This window comes from Peromyscus leucopus, chromosome 6, assembly GCF_004664715.2.
Source record: "Peromyscus leucopus breed LL Stock chromosome 6, UCI_PerLeu_2.1, whole genome shotgun sequence".
Classification (NCBI taxonomy): Eukaryota; Metazoa; Chordata; class Mammalia; order Rodentia; family Cricetidae; genus Peromyscus; species Peromyscus leucopus.
The window spans coordinates 52,710,371-52,732,633 of record NC_051068.1 but is presented as its reverse complement, the minus strand read 5'-3'; the positions used below and the strand labels follow the sequence as shown (position 1 = coordinate 52,732,633).

Here is a 22,263-nt window from a genome sequence, read left to right as displayed (position 1 = left end):
AAAGGCACCTGAAGCTTACCCCGATGACCAGAGTTTGATCCCTAGAAAACACAGGGCAGAACCAGAGACAGACTTCCATAAATTGTCCTCTGACCTTTAATTGCACAGTGTGGAATGCATGCACCTGCCCACACAAACACACGAATATGTACACAAAAATAAATAAAAATGTAATAAAAAGATATCTGGAAAAGATAAACAGATAATGACCTCTATAGACATTATTAAGAATCATATGAAGATTGCCACTTTAATCGATCTCCACTTTTTGACACCAGCCTGTTGCTATGTTTTTTTTAATTGAATATAGATTTTTTTTATACACTACATCAAGACCACAGTTTCCCCTCCCTCCACTCCTCCCAGCTGATTGTAACCTGATTCAGGCTGAAATTGACCAGGGCTTTGACAATGCTCACCTAGAACTTAGATGGACGAGTTTTATTCAGGACATCACAAGGTGAGAATAATTGTTAGAGAGGCCGAGTCACAGTCCCTGGCTGTGGTTGAGTCAGAATGCATTTTTAACAAGTGATTCTCATGTCCATCATGCACACTGGAGTTAGACCAAGAATAGTGAGTGAGATTTAGAATGCGGCTGGAAATATGGGTGAGGGAGGTTTTCAGAAATGGCAGATTATCTGCAGCTGGTTGGTATGCACGGTTTGCATAGAATCGTACATTTTTCAGGCCAACTTTAGAAATTTTGCTATTGTTGTCAGTCTGATGAAGTTGCCAGTTAGTGGGGACGGGGGAAAGGCCAGATGGCAGCCAATAAGCCAACTTTGTCATTGGTAAGTCAGGACATCATGTTATTTTAGTGGCAGTGTTTTTCAGTTCTTCACAACCAGCACATACTTCATTTTCATCCCTTTAAAAATACTTTGTGGTTGTCATTATAGAAAATGTTGTCAGACAGCCAACTATGAAATGATGTGGTGAGTGGGTTAACACCACAGTTTTCCGAGTAGGGAATAATGAGTGTGAATGGCTCCTGAGAACAATAGATTTTTATTCTAAGATTTATTCTTATTTATGTGTGTGGTTATGTCTCTCTCTCTCTGTGCATGTCATGTATATTTGTGCATTTAGAAGGCAGAAGAGGCCATTGGATCTCCTGGAGCTGGTGTTACAGGCAGTTGTAAGATGTCTAAGATGAGGACTGGGAACTGAACTCAGGTCCTATGAAAGAGCATCAAGAGGCCTTAAGTGCTGAGACATCTCTCAAGCCCATAGATGCCACTTTTTACTTTTAATTTTATTACATGTTTATTTCTCTCTCTCTCTCTCTCTCTCTCTCTCTCTCTCTCTCTCTCTCTCTGTGTGTGTGTGTGTGTGTGAAGATAGAGAGAGAGAGACAGAGAGAAAGAGAGACAGAGAAGCAGAGACAGAGAGAACATGTATATGTCATGATACATGTAAAGGTTAGAGGGCAAACTGTGGTAGTTTGTTCTTTCCTTCTATCATGTGGGTCCCCATGGTCATTCTCAGACCTTTATTCGGAACCAAGTGTTTTGGCCCACTATGCTATCTCAACTAGCCCTACATTTTGATTTTTCAGGGCTGACATTATGGTTGAATACATGAACATATGATCATGTATACTACAAACACCTACACTTTTATCATTATTTTTTTGCTCCAGTCTTCACAATGTAAGGATGCAAAGTGTGAGCACTGAGCAGCACCCTTTTACTTGTTTATCAGTTCAACAAATATATATGTATATGTATATATGTAATATACAAATATATATATATTTGAATGAATATAAATCAAATGAATGCAAATGGTTCCTAATTACAATAGATTTTTATTTTAAAATTTATTCATTTAAAAAAATTTTTTGTTCATTTTACATACCAACCACAGATATCCCTCTCATCCCTCTTCCTGCTCCCCCTACTTCTTCCCCCTACCCCCTACTCCAACAGGGTATGTTCTCCCATGGAGAGACAGCCAAGCCTGGTATATTCAGGTGAGGCAGGACTAAGCCCCTCCCCGCATTATTAAGGGTGAGAGCAAGGTGTTCAACCATAGGTAATGGGATCTAGAAAGCTGGCTCATACACCAGGGATAGATTGTGATCACACTGCCAGGAGCCCCTCAAACAGACCCAGGTACACAACTGTCTCCCATATGCAGAGGGTATTCTTACTTACGTGTAGGAGTATGACTCTCATTTGATTGAGTTGCTTCATTGAATTTATCCTTTAGCGGAGAGAGGCAGTAAACAAGTTTTGAGGCTTGAATATGAAGTGTTCTTTTGATGTATTGAATGTTTGGTCCTCGGATGGTGAAGCTATTTTGGGGAGGTGGTAGAAATTTTAGGGAGATGGAGGAAGCTGGTCACTGGGAACATGTCTTTGAGAGTTATATCTTGTTTCTGTTCACTTCCTCTCTGCTCTTCTACTGAGGTGAGTAACTTTGGCCACATGCTCCAACCGCTATACACTCCCTCCCACAGACCCAAGATCAAAGGAGCCGATGAACCAAAATTGATGATCTCTTCCTTAAGGTTTTTTTCTCAGTATTTGTCACGACAATAGGAAAGGTAACATTATTAGTAAATAAGTCAGAGAGGATCAAAGCCTGTGTAGTAACTAAGTGCTGTGTAGGAAAATGAAGCAATGTAATGTAGTACCCAAATTATCCAGAAGGGGGCTCTATCCCTATACAGATCCCATGCAGTCCCCAAAGCACCCAGAAGAAGCCTGACTGGATGGGCAGTCCCACAGGTTTGCATGTCAGGCAAATTCTGAGAGATGGAACCCACAAAGGCATTGAGGCAGAATAGTCCAAGCACTGTACACAGAACTGTAAAGCCATTGAGATGGAAGCAAAATTGGTGTTTGTCAAGGGAAGAACAAACATTGTTGTATCTGGAGGTAAATGAGAAGTCTAGTACAAGAACAGATTGATAAGCATGTCAGAGATAACTTCATGTGAGACTACAGTGCCCAGGTAGGGAGTTTTTTTCTTCGAAAGTCTAAAGAGAAGCACTCAGAAGCTTTCAAGATCTATGTGACCAATGAACCAACAAATAATGGTTGTTGCTAACCCTTCTGGGCAAACTGTTCTCCAAGATTTTAAACTGTGTAGCCTTGAAGACAGTGCTTCAAGTTCCTAAGTGGGTACAATGCAAGCAAGCTACTTTAAAATAAGCCATGCATTTGATGGACACAAAGTTTCTTTCTTAGGATTATTCAACAGACATCAGCCCCAAGTCATAGGGACCATGAAAAATTCACCTGTCTGTCTTTATGATCTCTTGCAACCATTCTATAGTAAACAATAGACTCATGGCAAATATACTAGTTGGAACTGAATCGGAGAAATAGAACCAACATGGTCCTATATTGGGTAGGGGGTGGTCTGAGGCAGTGTGGGGTGCCCAACGCAACCACAAAATACATAGAGCTCAGTCATAGGGAAGATGGACACTCTTGGCAGAGAAATTTTTTCCTTCTCTTAGGAAAGATTCAGTACTGCTTTTATGTCTTCCAATTGATTAAGTTGGATTCGCCTAAGAGATTTAGAAACGCTATTACTTGCACCTGGAAAACAAATTCCTAGGGACTAACTGGTAGCTTGAGTTTAGTCAACATACGTACAAATATACATAGAGGCAGAAATTCATCACAGTGATGCTAAACATTCTTTTAGAATCCTAAGTAATTTCAGTAAGTTGCTCATGTTTTTTTACAACTATGTCCTCCAATTGCAGTCCTGCTTCTATCATCTCATACAAAGGTTGAGCACCAAGTGTCTCTCTTCCCGGGTGATCAGCTGTCTGGGTCCCAATGTCATCTATTTCTAGGGTGCTCTAAGTTCCTGTGAGTGTTTTGTTTGTTGGTTTGCTTTGTGGTTTGTTTTCCTTCTCTCTGAGCTGCCCCTGCTGGTGCTGCTGGTGCTGTTCTTCTTCGACTCCCCATTGTGTAATTTTCTTCTCAGGTAACTTTTGCAATCTCAGCGACTGGGCGGTGTTCTTCATATTTTGTAGGCTGCAGATTGCATTTTCCTTTTGAGTTTTTTTTTTATGACAATGGTCTTTGTTTGCAGAATAATTTCCCCTCATTTCTCTTCTTGTTATCCAATTTAAAGGATGGAAAGGGAAAGATAATGAGTTTTATAGCCATGTTTGTACTACTGGTAAGGAGTGCTTTATTATTGTTTACTTTTTTCTTGTTTTGTTTTGTGCTTTTATCTTATTTACCATATTTTATTTTACATTTAATTTTTGTGGGGGAGTATATGATGGTGTAGGGTGTCTGTGTATGTGCATGTATGCGTGCGTGCGTGCGTGCATGTGTGTGCGCGTGTGCGTGTGCGTGTGCGTGTGTGTGTGTGTGTGTGTGTGTGTGTGTGTGTGTGTGTGTGTGTGTGAACATGCACAGGCAAGCATGTGGAGGTCAGAGGACAGCTCCAATGTCAATTCACTCCTTTCACCTTATCACTGAACACATGGGACTGGCTTCTGAGTGTTCTCCTGCCTCTGCCTCCCCTTTCACTGTAGGAACAGCAGGGTTATAGACATGTATTGTATATGCATTATAGACTGCATTTGGTTTTATGTGCATTCTGGGAATCCAAACTCCTATCTTCATGTTTGTAAAGCAAGTCCTTTATCCTTTGAGTCATCTTCCCAGCCTAAGATATTACTACATTATAAAGTTGTTTAGTATCCTTTCTTTTTTTTCTTTTTTTCAGTATTCTTTGGCTGGACATTTAACATTCTCATTAGCCAAGCTTCAGTTTCACCCCATGATGTTTTTTCTCCTCTATTCTTCTATTGTGCTGAGTTATCCCATTACTTGGAAAGTAGCTTCTCTTTTTCTGCCCTTGCGCATACTTTACTGTTTCTAGCTGACATTTCTGTTCACCGTTGTCAATCTTTCTTCATCTCCATCTTCATGATAGGTAACTAAAATCCTGTCTGCATTTCCACATCTTCATCAAATAAATAGTACCTAAAGCTGTACCCTAGACCTTACATATTGTTTTACATTCTTTATTTATTTATACCTGATTTGTGTAGCCTGCTTTCTGTTAGCACCCTATTCTAATGTTTATGCTATTTATGGTGCAACCAGCATACATACTGTTTCTGCTTTTAATTAGTTCAAAGAAGAGCTTATGAGTTATTCATGTTAGTTCCTATAGCTTAGTACAAAACATTTGTATAATGTACTTCCAGTACGCATTGGTTAAATGACAGAGTTACAATGGAGGCCAAAATTAGTTCCTTGAATACATGGCACAGTTTCCTCCTATTTCTTGCTGTGCAGTATCACCAACCATAGAAATAATTTGCTTCTTTCTTTCTTTCTTTTTTTTTTTGAAGCTACAGATCCCTGCACATCAGAGTGTTTTGTAAGGATGTGATTGCAGATGTATGTGTTTAGTCATTCAGACAGTCAAACTGTGTTTTGATTATTTTAATTCTCTTATTTCAATACAGAATAATTTGTTCTGGGCTTTTTACAAGCCCTTGATGGCTGTAAAGTAGATTAAAAACAGAAACAGAAAACACCAGCTTATTTAGTCCTCACCCTTATATCACCAATCTCTGTCATCATACACAGAAAGCTGTAGGACAAGCTGTGTGTGTGTGTGTGTGTGTGTTTGCGTGTGTGTGCGTGTGTGTGTGTGTGTGCGTGTGTGTGTGTGTGCGCGTGTGTGTGTGTGTGTGTGTGTGTGTGTGAGAGAGAGAGAGAGAGAGACAGAGACAGAGACACAGAGACAGAGAGCGTTAAATTCAAATAAAACTAAAATGAGCAGAAGCTTAGAAAAGAATCTCTCCTGTACATTCTTGGGCCTAGAAACTTAGTTTTTTACACAAAGAAAACTTGATTGATTTCTCCCTGCTATTTCATTTAACTGGGACTCTTACTAAATGTAATTTTCATGTCATGTTCTTTATCATTTTGTAGCTTTGAAAGCTGTATTTGATGAGAAAAACCTGTTCCCCAAAGGAATTCTTGATCATGAAAGACAAGACAAGCAACTGTGTCAAGAAACAAGTGGTGAAGTGAAGATAAAAAGAAATAAGAAGCAATTATGATCAAACAAAAAACAAACACACCACGGTGACAGGGAACACTTCCATAAAATGCCAAGAAGCATCCAGATTCCTTTTCTCCATTACTTTCCACGTAAATGTCAAGACACTTTGTCTTCAGACTATGTGTTTGTTCTCTTTGTACTCAGAATCGTCCCTTTGTCTGTATAATCTAAGAAGGGATATAGGAAAGATTGGTTTAATGTGGAGGAATGATGATTGGTTCTTATCTATTTCAGAAGAAAGTATTCTACCTAGGTGCCCCTGCAATTGCCCCTGTAGCCAAACATTTACAATGTGTTTTATTATAAAATCTTTATTAGTATATATAAAAGACTAACAAATTCATTAAAAATCATTTAAAATTTGTCTATTTTAATGTTCTCCCTCATTATAATGTGTTGATCTTTAACAATTTTGATAATGACAATTAGATATTGACAATAACAGCATGTTGTATTCTTTTTAAATACTTTAAAAATATTCTTTTAATATGTATATCTTTAAAATTTTACCTGTACAAATTTATGGTGTACAGTGTTAAAATTCAGTACACATTAATAATCAAATTGGGGTTGTCAACATTTAAAAGTCATTAAGTATTTTCAAGTAATTTTGATTGACATGTGACCTTTGAACATGTGGATGTGCACAGTGAGGTTAATATTTCAACACATATATACAATATGTAGTAGTCAAATCAGGATAATCAATATTTCCTAGCAATCATTTTAGATTTATGTTCCTTTTCTTATGCCCTTAGTGTGGTATTGATGGAAGTGATCTGCTTCTGTATTTGAAAATGGAGTAGCATATCATAGCCAAACAGGTAATAGTCCTGGAAAAGAAGCAAAGTGCCTGAACCTTCATAAAGGCATCACTGTCCACAAAGAGCCCGTAGGAAATATTTAGTTCTGCACTTTACTGATTCTCCTTGTGACAAACTTTTCTTTATGTACATCATGCTCCAGGAAGCCAATATTGTGAATTTTTATTGTATCCTCCAGAAAAATTAATGTTAATTTCCACAGGTTCAGTTTATTTGGATATATTTATATTTTAAAGATGCCTTTAGAATAGCTGGGCTGTAAAACTCTAGCAATAACACATGCTAGTAAATAATTAAAATGCATTGGATAATTGTGATCAACAACCAAAAAATTCTATCTATTTAAATTTTAAATCTCATATGCAATTCTTTAACATGTGTCTATTTTAATGTTGTCTAATGGTTAAATATCATTGTTGGAATTATAACCCTGCTCTGCCTATTTCTAAGTTTAAGGCATTTGTATCCTCACTCGGTTCACTTTTTTACAGGATATATTTAGTGACATGGGATTTAATAATAGATTTTCCAGCATCATTAGAGAAAACATTTGGTTTGTGAATGAGTGGAGTGGAAAGGTTTTCTGACAGAATTAACTTCTGTATGTGGCTAGTGAGTCAGATATTATAACTCTTATGTATATGACTTTACCTTCTCATTGGATGGTAGTACTATATGGCAAAGATACAGGAGGTGGGTTTTTTTTTTTTTTGTGTGTGTGTGTGTGCATGTGCACACACATGCACCTATCTGTCTATCTGTATGTGTGTGCATGTGTGTGTTTAGGTATTTATTTGAAAAATATTCTACACTTGATCTTAGCCAAAAGGCCGAGAAGCGATTGAAAAATATTCTTTACAGAATATAGATAATATGTGCTGGAATCATTCTGTGTAATAGAATGTAGCACAAATCTTAAATGGTCTTAATAAAAACAAATCCAGGGCCAGGTATTGGGGTGAATGCTGGAAGATCAGTGAAACAGAACAAGCTACAGCTACCTCACCTCACCAGTTCCTCAGCTGATCCTGTTACCTCAGACTGGAAGCCTCTGTGTCCTCATTCGAATGGGTCTCAGCTGAACTGCTGCTCCTTAAAGCCTAAAAACTTAACCAGGCTAGTTCCTGGTTTTCATGCCTTATATAACTTTCTGCTTTATGCCATCACTTCCTAGGATTAAAGGCTCACTTCCTGGGATTAAAGATGTGAGTCACCATGCTTGGCTGTTTTCAGGGTGGCTTTAAACTCACGTAGATCCAGATGGATCTCTGCTTCTCAAGTGATAGGATTAAAGGTGTGAGTGACACCATTTTCTGGCCTCTATGTCTGTCTAGTGGCTGTTCTGTTCTCTGATCCCAGATAAATTTATTAGGGTGCACGATATATTGGGGAACACAATATCACCAAAATAGAAAGCTGCAACTTGACCTCAAATGATTCAAAAATATTATATGTGTATGCAAAACACATAAGACATCTGTGTATGCACTCATGTACCTATGTACCTAACTCTATCATTGATTTACTATCTATCTATCTATCTATCTATCTATCTATCTATCTATCTATCTATCTATTGATCAAGGATATATAGAATGTACAAGTGTAGCAAATGGTAACAGTTGGAGAAACTGAAAAGGAAGACATGCAGATAGTAGATCTTTGTACTATACAGGCAAATTCATGTAAATTTGAAAATATTTCAAGGCAAAATTTTAAAACTAAAAAATATTACTTTGAGATAAAGGATTCATTTATATGTTCAAATGGAAACAAACCATCTCACAGGGAGATTGCAGAGAATTTTTACACTGAATGGAATGCTTGATTGGATAACCCATCATTTCAAAGCAGAATAATGATTTATAAGTAACAGGTTGATGATAGTACAGTGAACTTAAGTCAGAGACACATTCCCAGAAATTTAAGGGGTTATTAAGATGTGAAGGAAAGTAATAAAGATACCAAATCCTTTGTGGCAGCTCGTTTCTCCATATACATTTGTCTATACACCCATGAGGGCATGCATCCATTTCTCCATTCCAGTTATAGAGGCAGAGGCAAGACAACTTGTTCACATGTACACAGGAGAACTTCATCTTGTTTTCAGCTATCTCAAGTGGATTCACAAATAGCATGATGGTTAATTATGCTGAAATTGAATGAGCTATTATTTTTTTTCAGGTGTAATTTAGAAAGTTTTCTGATAGGCAGACCTTATTTTTAACTCCTGATTTTGTGAAGAGATTAGTGTAATATAGTCTGCTCCATATAGACAGACTTTCTTTTTGTAGACTATTATGTCTGCAATGCTCGATGCTTTATAGAATACTAATTCCATTCATTATGAACTTCATGTCCTATTCCATAAATATAATTAAGAGGAGCTGTCTCAAAGTACATTTGATAAATTCAATAGGTGCTTTAAAGCTCTGAAAGTTTCTTTTGCTGTTACCACTTCTAATAATTTGACAAAATATACACAAAAGGAAAAATGAATGGCATTTAGCTATTACATCTTACTATTCTTTCATACTTTATAGCATCTAATTGTGCTAAACAAGTAGCAGGGTCTTGCCTGTCAAATGCTAATAGACTGGAAATTTATAAACTGTTTCTGAAATTAACATTTAGACGCAGTTATTTAAGAACCATTTTTCTAAACTGAAAGGAACTTGTCATATTAAAATAAGATGTGTTATGATTTTCAATAGTTGTTTGTAATATGTACATCTATACTAGATATAATGTAACTCTTTTCTTTTTAGAATATGTTCCTCTTATCACTTAAAATATATGATGTACACTAACAGAATAAAAGTTGCCTGAGATTAATTTGAGATCAAGTGGAAAAATTAACTTTTAGGTTTTTTTGTTGATGAGTACAAAGTATATATTTTGTGTTTTTAAAGTTTGGAATTAAGTATATTTTATTTAAAAATAACTATAAAATACTAAGAAAAGTGATGAGATTATAGTGCTAGCTCCTTGCTATAGATGATGATAAAATTTGTACAAAAGCATTTAAAGTCTCATTATGCACATATTTCTTCTATTCTCTAGGAGCAAAATGCATATCTGAAAAGAAGAGATTTGTGAAAGTATTTAAATGATGGGCAGTAATATTTTATGGACAATAATACTTTATTGACTACTAAAACATCTTAAATGTGGAAGCATGGTTATTGCTTTTTACTCCAGAAGAAAAAGGACAATGCATATTTTTGTTTGAACTATTTTAATTTAAGTTCACTACAGAGAAATCACATTGAATGGTCTAAATAAGACAGAATGGCTGTCTACTCCTTTTCAAGGGAAAGAACTAGCTGTTTCTTGGATAAATCACAATATGATCAGAATTATGGGCAGACACAATAAGTTGGTAGCTAAGGATTCGAGTGATTTATGGTTGCTGGTGCTACTGCATGGATGGAAGAACACTGGCTGATAGTCTTAGATATTTTGATCTGTATTTATGTGTAGAACACTTTAGAAGGTATTGTTCATGTACTAAACAGCTCAGTTTGGAAAACTGTTTATAGCATCATTAAATCTAGAAAAAAACTTTATGTTAGAAAATATAATGTTGGAAGAAACCCCGAGATTTTAAAAAGAAATACTTTGGAATGCCTCTATAGTAAAAAATACTGTTTGGTAGACTAAAATGTAGGTCAGTGGGAGAGCTGTTTGTCAGCATGGATAACAGTCCTGGTTCAATCTTCAGTGCTGAAAAAGTAAAACCTAGCTAATTAGGAGATGATGGCTTCGCCTAGTCATAATGCTTCTCAGGTCTGTTATTGAGTACTGACCCTGTTAAATCACTGAAAGGTATTAACAAGGCCCAAAGTCTGGGATACAAATTTTAGAGATGTATTTATTTTAAGAAGGTATGTACATTTTATTTCTTCTCCATGGACTTAACCGAAATACTGTTAAATTTGGTGATCAAGAGTGACATGTGTGCTGCAGTGAAACCATACTAAATTTTCCATTTCTCAGAGGCCATTACGAATGATATATGTATTTAATACCTGCCTGCCACTGAGATGACTGAATGGAACTATGAAAATGAGATAAAACCCATTGAATTATGCATATGTTTTTTATTGATGTCTGGATTGTAGAGGAAGTCATGTAGAATGTTAAAATCACATATAAGTAACCACAATATTCTCGATCAAGTTACCTGCAGTTAATAGTGGTTTGATTTTTTTAAAAAGCAGAATTTGGTAAATTAATAATCTTAATCTAGTTTTTTTCTTGTTAAACATAAAAATACATTTTCAACATCTATACTTTTTTCCAGTAAATTAGAATGAGACTCATAGACACAGGAAATGCCTCTGACCAGTGTGTAAAAATGATGAATTGTGGCAGCTGTGGTGTGGATGTGATTTGGCTTTCTTCTTTTCCTCACAAGCATTTTGAAGTATTTGTGATGGGTTGAATTCTTAATCTGACTTGGAGTCCCATGAGAGTCCATCACATTTACAGTATCGGTCACCATTTCTCTGATTGTTTCTACTTTTAAAGGAAATGAAATAACTAATTCAACAATAATATCACTGAACAATTTTGTCTTACTGTTCTCTTTCTTAATTCATTCACACTGCATCATTGATTATTAACTTGATCACATAACAGCATAGTGCACACCTGCTCTGCTTGGGGAAGAATTAATCATGCAGTGTTCCAGGTAAGTGCAGTTGGCCTTCACTGATAAGGTGCTTCATATATAAGGGTTTCCAGTAAGTATAGTTTAGTCACAGCTCTCCAGTAAACAACCAGAAGTTAATTCAAGGTGAGTACCTTGAAATTAAATAGTTTTGAATGAACCAGATATACAATAACATGGGCTCTGCTTATTGAAGTACAGAAATGGTGCTTAATTCACTTTCATGCGGGAATAATATAATAATTTAAAAAAATAAAACGTTGCTTTTATTTGTCTTAAAATTGTTTGATGTTATAACTTATTAAATGCCTAGAAAATTAAAGGTAGAAATGGCTACTTACAGATGTAAATTTTTATTAAGAGAAGTAGCTGTATGAATGTTATCTTAATACCAAGACTATATTACCAGGGAGAGCTACATCATTCCTAATAATATTTATTATTTCACTGTTCGCCAAATTCATAAAGATACATCTAATGAATTCCAACTTGTTTGAAAGATCCTGATAACATTTTGATGACTTACATAGCTGTAATTAGATAATTTTGTCAGAAATAGTCTGAGAAATTGAATATATATACATATATATTCATAAAGAACATATATTCATCCATAAAAAGTTCAAAGCCAAATATATATATATATATGTATATATATATATACACATATATATGTATATATACTCACACATACATACACACACGGATCAGAGCAAAATATGTAGACATTCATTTATATGTAAAACTTCTCTCATGAAATGATTTTTACTGTTGTGCTTCCACAAACTAGTATTATATTGATTCAATCCTTAATAAATCATTTTCACAACAATTTACATCTGTATTCATGCCTTACCAACATTATTTTCTATTAGTTGCTTTGTATTACACTTTGAGATTTTTGCCCTTTGTAAAGTCTATGTTTACATAAATTGAATTTTTCTATTTATACTTAAAAAAATCTGAAGTACCAAAATAACACCTTAGAGCTTACTTTTTGAAGCTATTTGATTATTTTTTATCATTATGCCTATCAATGCTTCTTAGTAACTCTTAACCTATAACTTTAAGAATATAGTATTTCAGTTTTTCAAGGCTAACCGCACTATTCTAAAGGCTTTAGTCTTTGCTCCCATTCGAAGGTCACTTCCTAGCCGCCTATTAATAGTTATTAATATGTATAATTTTTCAAATAAAATTAACATTACTGAAACTTGTGAGAACTCAACATGTCTATTCTACAAAGCTCGCAAAACTGTTTCAACTGAAGGTATAATCAGATAGTTGACTTTCTTGTAATTGTCTCAGTGGACTTTTTATGACAGGGGCAGTCTTGTGACTGGTTATGATTTTCTATTGCTGCTATCCCTATAGTTGTTAATTGTTTAGTCAGAATGTTTGAAGATTTCATTCTTTGTTTTTACTTTACCATTTATATTTGACTGTCATTTTGTTTATTTTAATCTTTCTTCATTTTTTTTTCTTTTGGAAAACTGTGAAGTAAGAGTTGGGACATTTTCTCTTAGAAGCAAGACTCATAGAGTATTAGAAAAGCAGTTGTTGGGGTAGTTAGACTGCTCTGTTGACCTGGAATGCACTGACTTTCCAGCTCTTGGTCTAAAACGCTTTTGAAGTAACCTGAACACAAGTTTCCCTTGAGTCAGTTACAAATGTTCCATTAAAGTCACAGGAAAATAGAGAGGAAGAATCCTAAAGCTAGTTAGAACTGATGAAAAAATAGAGAGGAAGAATCATAAAGCTAGTTAGAAATGATAATACTCTGTGTAGTGTTTTACCCTTGGTTTTAGGATACTCAAAGTATATATTATGCTAGCTTTTGAAGGAACTTATTACAACCAGTAGTATGAGGGCTTCTCCTATTGCATGATGCTTATACAGCAAATGCCATGATGTAGAGGCTATCTGTGGTAGTAGGACACACAAAATATTCTGTATGTGTATGCATTTGTTCAGGATAGTCTAATAGATGGTAACTCTTCTATTAAATTCACCATGATCAAGTCTGTTTTGAAAACAATACATTTTTAATTAACACACAGAAGTCAAGATGGATAAGATCACATTGTGGAGTTTTCTGCTGTTTTTTTCTGGAATTCAAGCTTCAAGAACTGCGGCTCAAAGAAATGCTGAGTTTGCAGTGGATCTTTATAAAGCTATTTGTTTCTCTCACAAGAACAACATTATATTTTCCCCCCTTGGAACAACTGTGCTTCTTGGAATGGTCCAACTAGGTGCAAAAGGCAAAGCACAACAGCAGATTCTGCAAACCTTAAGGATGCAGGAATCCTCAACAGGTGAGCATCTTACATGTACCTCTCTATAGATACAGTCAGCTTTAGTTTGAGGATATTAGAGAGAAGCTCAGATCATTGAACTTCAACATGTGAAAAATAAGCTGAGAGCATACCAAATTATGACCAACAGATAATTATAAATGTATATTTTATTCACTTCTGATTGTTCCCTTTAAAAATATGTAGCAAAAATCTTTATTAAGAAATTAATGCTTATACAGAAATAAAATTCTCTGTATGTCTGTATTTTTCTCTGAACTGTTTGTGCACTTCTACTTATTGATTTTAGTATGATAGAATGGATTGAAAATAACATTGCATTTCATTTATTCTTGTAGAAAGGGCATTATTTGCTCAACCCTTCTTCAGTAGTAGTTTCTCTCACTTCTCTCATAAAAAGAATGCACTACTTCACCAAGAGACCATGAAAAACATCATTTAATTTATGAGCTTGCTTAGTAGTTTTATAAAATGGTGGAAGGAAGCTCTTAAATACTCCATCAAAAGTTTTTTTTTTTTTTTTTTTTTTTAATGCGGGTGGTTGTTTGGAGTCCCATGTGGGCATCTGACATCAAATTTGGAGCATCTCCCTGGCCATCTGGCTTATGCTTTCAGTTCATAGTGGTCTCAGTATTAAGCTTTTTATATCACTATCACATAGCACATCCCAAACATCAGAAGAGACATTTGGATTTTTATATCACTATCACATAGCATATCCTGAACATCAGAAGAGACATCTGGATTTTTATATCACTGTCACATAGCATATCAGAACATCAGAAGAGACATCTGGATTTTTGATTTAGGAGTCTAGTTACTACAACCATAATTAATTTCAGTACATTTTCCTTAGCACACATTATCTGTATTTAGGAATTTGTTTTCCTGAAAATATGGCAGGGCATCCATTGCTCCATTTTCAATAAAAGCAATTTTGTACAGAAAAGCAATTTTGTACAATGGTATTGCTAATAAGTTAATTGAGTTTTCCTTTGTGAATAATGTATAATGAAGATACTGTAGTCATCTTGATTAGTTTCATCAAATCCAAACACACCACTCTCAGAAATATTACATGGTACCCCTTTGAAAAGTAATATATTGCTTATGAATGCATGATTCTATGATAAGCCATCAAAATAGGCCTCTGAAATTAAATTCCAAGATGGATACATCTTGGAGGGAAACATACAAACATGCATGTCTTCAGAATGGTGGGAGGTAAACATAGAAATATTCACAGTAATAATAATGAAGTACCTTCAAACATGGTCTACTAGCCACTGCTATGCATGTCTGAAGCAAACTAGCATGTAATATCTATAATCACTCCATAAGATGCATATACCTCTGCTGTGCAAAACAAAACAATACAAGGGTTGAGTGTAGCTGGAGGGCTTCTCTCCAGGTTCCCCAAGCCCCGCAGTCCCACAATCCACTTATAAAATAATCACTCAGACGCTTATATCACTTATAAACTGTATGGCCGTGGCAGGCTTCTTGCTAACTGCTCTTTTATCTTAAATTAACCCATTTTTATAAATCTATAGCTTGCCACGTGGCTGGTGGCTTACCGGCGTCTTTACATGCTCTTCTCCTGGTGGTGGCTGCAGTGTCTCCCCCCCAGCCTTCTGCTTCCCAGAATTCTCCTCTCTCCTTGTCCCACCTACCTCCTGCCTGGTCATTGGCCATCAGTGTTTTATTTACATAGAGTGATATCCACAGCACTTCCCCTTTCTTCTTTTTTTAAAAAGGAAGGTTTTAACTTTAACATGGTAAAATTACATATAACAAAACAATTACCAAGCAAGAATTATAGTTACAATATTAAAGAAGATGTCCTATCTATCTTATATTTGTGAGTTTAAGGTTTTATAGCTAACTTATTTTTTATCATAACTGAGGAAATTACGACTATCTAGCCTTCAACCACATCAAAGACCTGAGAAGGAACATAATGGTACCTGAGAAATGGTAGATGGATGCAAGCAACTTTCGGGAATCTTAAAAGAGTAGACCAAGACAGCTGGCAGCCTGGACAGTCACCTAATGTTTCTCAGCATTGTTGGTGCATTCAAATTGGCTACAGGCCTAGAGTATCTGACAGACCATTTTCAGAAGCAGGATTTCTGAAAGACCATCTTACCCTGTCTTGGCAGAGTACAGTGGTCGCTTTCCTTGTGTCCCGCTTGTCCAGAAAGGAGAGCATTGCATTTGTACTGTCAGCCATCAAGGCAAGGGCAGTTCTTTGCCCAGTAGGCCATTTTGTGCCAAAAGACAAACTTCCAAATGGAAATGTCTTAGAAGCCCAACATTCTCTCGGGATCAATTGGTGCAGCCAGGAGCAATTGTGTCTCACGTCAACAGAATTCTAAGTTATTTAAATGCCATATTCTCCAGGTCTATGAAGTGTTTGAAGATTACCTATCTATCTGAAATATATCTATGTATACCTAGAAGACTTAACTAACATGGCTACAGATATGATTATCATAGATGACTAATTATTAATCTATTTTTTAATTATCCATTACAATTTTAAATGAGTTATATAAACACAACACTCAAACAAGAATAGAAATATATACATATATAGAGAGAGTATAACAAAATTAACTTCAAGTTTGTATCAATGAACCAAAATTTATACCAATGTAAAACATTTTAAACATAAACTAAAATCTATACCAATGTAAAACATTTTAAACAAGTTATTCTTTAAAAGTAGGTTCATTAATCTACCCTTTTATCTTATCATCTCCATATCCTCCTATATATCATATTATATCCCTTTTCTTTTTTAGAAAGAGATCACATTTATAATCAACCTGTTTTAAATAAAAATATTGGTTTTTCTCTGTCCCACACCAGAGGGCTCTTCTGATTTGGGACACAAGAATCTTTTAACCATTTTTTTTAAAGCAATATGTCTGGGTTTAGAGGGGAGTGAGCCAATTCCACCTCTAAAGCCAGCTTGGTATATTTGGGAATTTGGGCGTAGCATCTCTTACTACTTCCTGCTGGAGGGGGGCGCTGTATCTTATGGGGATACAAAGAAAATTTTAGACCTATGGGGTAGTCCGTGAGGCTGTATTGTGTGAACCAGTTGCCTTGAAACCGGTCTGGATGTTGGATCATCTGGGCCATGGTGTCATCGGAGACCTTTCAGGGGGTCTTGGCTGGTGAAACCTGATGTATCTTAATCTGGAACAAATCCACAGCCTCTGGCTTTCTGTGGAGACAAAAGCAGAACCTCTTTTCCAAAGTAACATATCCTTATATCCAAATTTTGAAGTCAAGGTACTTTTAAAATATACATTTTGGCATAACTCAACAGCTTTTGTAATCAAATGTTTTTCTTCAGTTACGAATATCAAAGACAACATAATCCAGATTCTCTGTGTGGTAGCCATCGTTACGTGGCTTATTTTTTATATTACCTTGAGCCTTGAGCCTATTGCTTTAAACTGTACCATTGTAAGCCTGAAACGGCGCTGTGGCTGCTGGCTCCGCCCACTTCAGCTTCCCAACATGGCAGTGGTACGTTTTCCGCCAGCTCTGGGAGTCATCAAGTCTCAGAAATAGTGGGTCTAAGCTTTTATCAAAGCAGCGTGTAGCCCAGAAACCTCTTTTTTTTTTTTTTTTTTTTTAAATACTAGTAAAGACTAAATCTACCACACAGCTTAATTTGCCGCTGGTAGATGCCTCATTTCCTCCATACTGCCGGTCAAACACACCCGCCAGGAACCCGCCAGTGTTCAAACTTGCGTTTTGCCGCATCTAGCTGTCCGTATGAGACAAGAAGCAGGAACCTGGTTTTGGCTCTGTTTAGAATTGGTTATTAAATATTCTCAGATTTAAGGTGGAAACTCGAGCCGTTGGGCGCCATTTGTAGCTGGAGGGCTTCTCTCCAGGTTCCCCAAGCCCCGCAGTCCCACAATCCACTTATAAAATAATCACTCAGACGCTTATATCACTTATAAACTGTATGGCCGTGGCAGGCTTCTTGCTAACTGCTCTTTTATCTTAAATTAACCCATTTTTATAAATCTATAGCTTGCCACGTGGCTGGTGGCTTACCGGCGTCTCTACATGCTCTTCTCCTGGTGGTGGCTGCAGTGTCTCCCCCCCAGCCTTCCGCTTCCCAGAATTCTCCTCTCTCCTTGTCCCACCTACCTCCTGCCTGGTCATTGGCCATCAGTGTTTTATTTACATAGAGTGATATCCACAGCAGTTGAGTATTTTGTCTAGTGCTCTTCCCCAAAACAATGTCGTGAGACTCATAAGGGCAATTTTATACTTTCCTTGTAAGAGTTTATATAGATGGCAAACCAGTGAGCATAATCTGCCAAAATATTTCTGCCATTCACACTTTAAGTAACAGAGAGACACATATGGAGGGTCAATGATAAAGAAAAAGAAAGTTAAAAGGCAAAATAATGAAAATAAAGTCTGAAAGATAAAAGTGAGAAAAGAAGAACTAAGAGAAGACACACTGTTAAGAGGCGAGAAAGAGTGAGATAGTGAATGACAAGGAGATGGAGAAACGTCTCCACAGTCTGGAGTGAGACCAGTAAATGGAATTAAGAGTGGAGTGAAGACCGAGACAGCCAGCAGCAGGCAGTGCGGGCAGAGGTATGTGGAAACTGGAACAAAGGAAGACAAAACGAATCTTGTCATTATTGAAAGTTGTCATATTTTGTTCATCACATTTTACCATTTTGATTCCTGTATCCATGTATGTAATCACATGAGCATACCTGTGTGTGCATGTGCATGTGGCAGACAGAGGTTGAGGTCAGTTTACTTTTTGAGACAGGACCTGTCACTAACCATGGAGCTAGATTATTTCACTAGACTGATTGGCCTGCAAGCCACGGGGAGCATCCCATCTTTATCAGTGCTGGGATTACAAGTACACACTGCAACACCAGCTTTTTTAAAAAAATATTTTTATTTTATAATTAATTTAATTTTACATATCAACCACAGATTCCCCTGTCCTCCCTCCTCCCACCCCCAGCCTTCCCCCCAATCCACCCCATTCCCACCTCCTCCAAGGCAAAGTCTCCCCTGGGGAGTCAGCAGAGCCTGGTAGATTCAGTTGAGGCAGGTCCAGTCCCTGCCTCCCTACACCAAGGCTGAGAGCAAAGTGTCTCAGCATAGGCCCTAGGTTCCAAAAAGCCAGCTCATGCACTAAGGACAGGTCCGGGTTCCACTACCTGGGGGGCCTCCTAAGCACTTCAAGCTAATCAACTGTCTCACTTATCCAGAGGGCCTGGTGCAGTTCCATGGGGGCTCCTCAGCTATTAGTTCACACAGATCATGTGGTGTTTCCACTAGTTTGGCTATTTGTCCCTGTGCTTTTTCCAATCATGGTCTCCATACCTCTTGCTCATATAATCACCCCTCTCTTGCCAATTGGACTCCTGGAGCTCCACCTGGGGCCTGGCTGTGGATCTCTGCATCTGCTTCCATCAGACACTGGATGCGAGTTCTATCATGGCAGTTAGGGTGCTCGGCCATCCGATAACCAGAGTAGGTCTTTAAATGGATGTCAAGCGTCAAACTCAGGTCCTCATGTTTATGCAGCCAACATTTTTTGAGCCATCTCCTCAGCCTCAATTTTTGCTTTTTTTTTTTTTTTTTTTTTTAAAAAAATAGTGTGTTGAAATATAATATAGCTTGATTCTTGCATATTTCAACATCTCCTTAGACTTAATTTCTTAGATGAATCTCATTAACTGACTTCACTCCTGGCTCTGCCCTTAGCCCCTCAGTAATTTTATTCTTTAAAAAGACTTATTATTTAAAATCACATGCATATGTATGTGGCTTGTGCATGAATGTAGGGGCCTAAAAATACTAGAAGAGAATATCAAATCCTCTGGAGATGAGGATATAGATTGTTGTTAAACACACAATGTGTTTGCTGGGAACAGAACTTGAGTCCTATGGAAGAAGAGTAAATATTCTTACTCAGTCTTCTTTCTAGTCCCTCCTCCTACACCACTGATTTATAAAATATGCTATTTGTTGAATCGTCAGTCTTGATTTTTCTTTCCTGCTACCAATATGTGGTCCTTGCTGTATTATTCCACACAAATATCTGGCTTATTCTATAGGACCCTAAAGATGCATATAACTGCTAGCATACCTGCAGCACTGAGGTTCCCAAGGTGCAGAGTACTTACATGTTACCTAAGCATCAAAGTTTCTGTCCAGAATATATGTCCTTCACTGTGCTGAACACTTGATAATGCTCTGGAAAAAAAATGTAATTGATTAGTCAAAGGATGCATTGGAGACATTTCTATTTTATCATTGCATCATGAAAAGAAAACCTGGATCTGGGGTGCAGCTCAATATTAGACGGCCTGCCCAGCCTGCTTAAGGTACAAGGTTTAATGCCCAGCACTACAAACAAAGGAAAGAATACTTAGCAAGAATTTCATCTCTAGTTCTACAATAAAATTCCTTGTGGTTTTTCCCAATCATGTTGCCTCTCAACTTTCCTTACGTCTATGAATATTAGATTCCTTACTATTAAAAACAGGGTTTGGATTAGAGGATTTGTGTGGATCATTTGTCTGAAATAATCCATAATTTTGGTCTCTTAGTTTGTGAGTGTACATGAATAGACATGAGGATTTGGAGACCAGAAGACAGTGCTATTCTTCAAAGAGTGCAGTTTTTTTTAAAAAATTGGTTTTATCTTAAACTTTCTAAACTCTCTCTCTCTCTCTCTCTCTCTCTCTCTCTCTCTCTCTCTCTCTCCTCCCCCTACGTGTGTGTGTGTGTGTGTGTGTGTGTGTGTGTGTGTGTGTGTATGGGTAGGTGCATTTGAGTGCAGGTGCCTGTGGAGGACAGAGGGGTTGGACCCCATGTTGCTGGAGTAACAGATGGTGGTGAGCCACCTGACACCTGATGCTAAGAACTTAACTCCGGTTCTCTGCAAGAGTAGTATGTGCTCGGGACCAGTGAACTATCTCTTCAGCATTCCACATCCCTCACATACACCCTTTTTTGTGATGGTCTTGGACTGACCTGGAATTTGCCACTAAGATGTCTGGACAGTGAGTCCCAAGGATCCATCTGTCTTTGTCTCCATGGTGCTGAGATCATAATCATGTGTCACCATGACCAGAATTTTTCTTTTCTTTTTTTTAATGTTTGAATTTAGGGTCAGACTCAGGACCTTAGGATTTAGTGGAGGAATGCCACTGACTGAGTTACCTCCCCAGGCCCTAGGTCTACTTTTGTTTGCGTGTTTGGATCACATGCACACATAATTCGCCTTTGGATTCTTGACATCAGAACCAGTGCTAGAATTTTAAAACATTTTCTAAGAGGGCTGGTATACTCAAACAGAGTATCCCCATTATTGGTTGTCTTTGGTTCTATTTTAGGAAATTAAACAAGTTTTTTTTCTCATTCCTGATTAGGAGCCATGCATATGTATCTTTTTCAATTTGTGTAAATGAGGTCATTAACCTGTAAATATAATCAAGTTTATCAGCCCAATATTTTTGTAGTCTCCCCCAAACGTGTGGTACTTGGTGATAGTTTTCCATTGATCTAGGAGCTCAGTAATTTATTAAAGGTCAGCTCTTTGTCACAGGTTTTTAGACCTTAAGTATATGACATGATTCTATTTGCTCTGGCAAATGAGGTACAGCTATTTTTTTCTCTTCCTCTCTGTTTTCCCTAACATTCCTTTAAAGGTGTCCATAAATTATAAATGCCTGAAAATTACTTTATAATCATCCACTTTGTCTCTGTCATTCATTCTCTTGAATAAGCTTTTGTATTTTTACTGAGGGAGTCATCTCTGTCACTGCCCAGCTGCTAATATATGCCATTTAAAGCTTTATATAGCAGTGAATACCATGTTCCAGAATCTTTGCATAACCAAACAAAAGAGTATAATTTTCTCCATCTCCTTGTATAAAGAAGTCCAGGGTTTTTGGGAATCATAGAAGTCCTCAAGTCTAATAATATGAAATGTATTTTCATATTTAAAAATCTTTTATGCATTTGTCTCTGTCTTCAGAGAACCTGAAGTTTCAAATATAATGCAATGCATCTAGCCTGGCTTCCTGCATAGATGGGCAGATTGTGCCTTTTTAAAAACTGCCGACCAAGGAGGTGTCAGAGACCAAAGCATCACTTCCAGTTAGGAGGGCAAGATGCAAAGCATGTGGAGGCAGCTCCCCAGTGTCAGCTCCATTATTCACACAAAAAAATATGACTACTAGTTTCATAATTAAACCGTGTGTACTCTCACACTTTATCTCCCTTAGATACTTTCAAAGAAGTTTTCTGTAATACTTGTTTTATGGTGTGTGTGTGTGTGTGTGTGTGTGTGTGTGTGTGTGTG

The 22,263-nt window shown here is 36.9% G+C and overlaps 2 protein-coding genes and 1 pseudogene across 2 annotated transcripts in view; 2 read left to right on the top strand and 1 right to left on the bottom strand.

Annotated features, from left to right (window-relative positions):
• The window catches only part of Wdr49 (WD repeat domain 49), a 155,169-nt gene extending 148,674 nt beyond the window's left edge, over positions 1–6,495 (top strand). The window contains exon 20 of the mRNA XM_037206669.1: positions 5,934–6,495. Coding sequence (XP_037062564.1) covers positions 5,934–6,064 — 131 coding nt within the window. The 3' untranslated portion in view covers positions 6,065–6,495. The remainder of the gene's footprint in view (positions 1–5,933) is intronic.
• Positions 6,496–7,607: 1,112 nt separating this feature from the next.
• On the bottom strand, positions 7,608–7,732 carry LOC114691755 (annotated as a pseudogene).
• Positions 7,733–11,173: 3,441 nt separating this feature from the next.
• Positions 11,174–22,263, top strand: part of Serpini2 (serpin family I member 2) — a 29,736-nt gene continuing 18,646 nt past the window's right edge. Inside the window, exons 1-2 of the mRNA XM_028867240.2 lie at positions 11,174–11,691; positions 13,626–13,880. Of these exons, the coding sequence (XP_028723073.1) occupies positions 13,634–13,880 (247 nt within the window). The 5' untranslated portion in view covers positions 11,174–11,691; positions 13,626–13,633. The remainder of the gene's footprint in view (positions 11,692–13,625; positions 13,881–22,263) is intronic.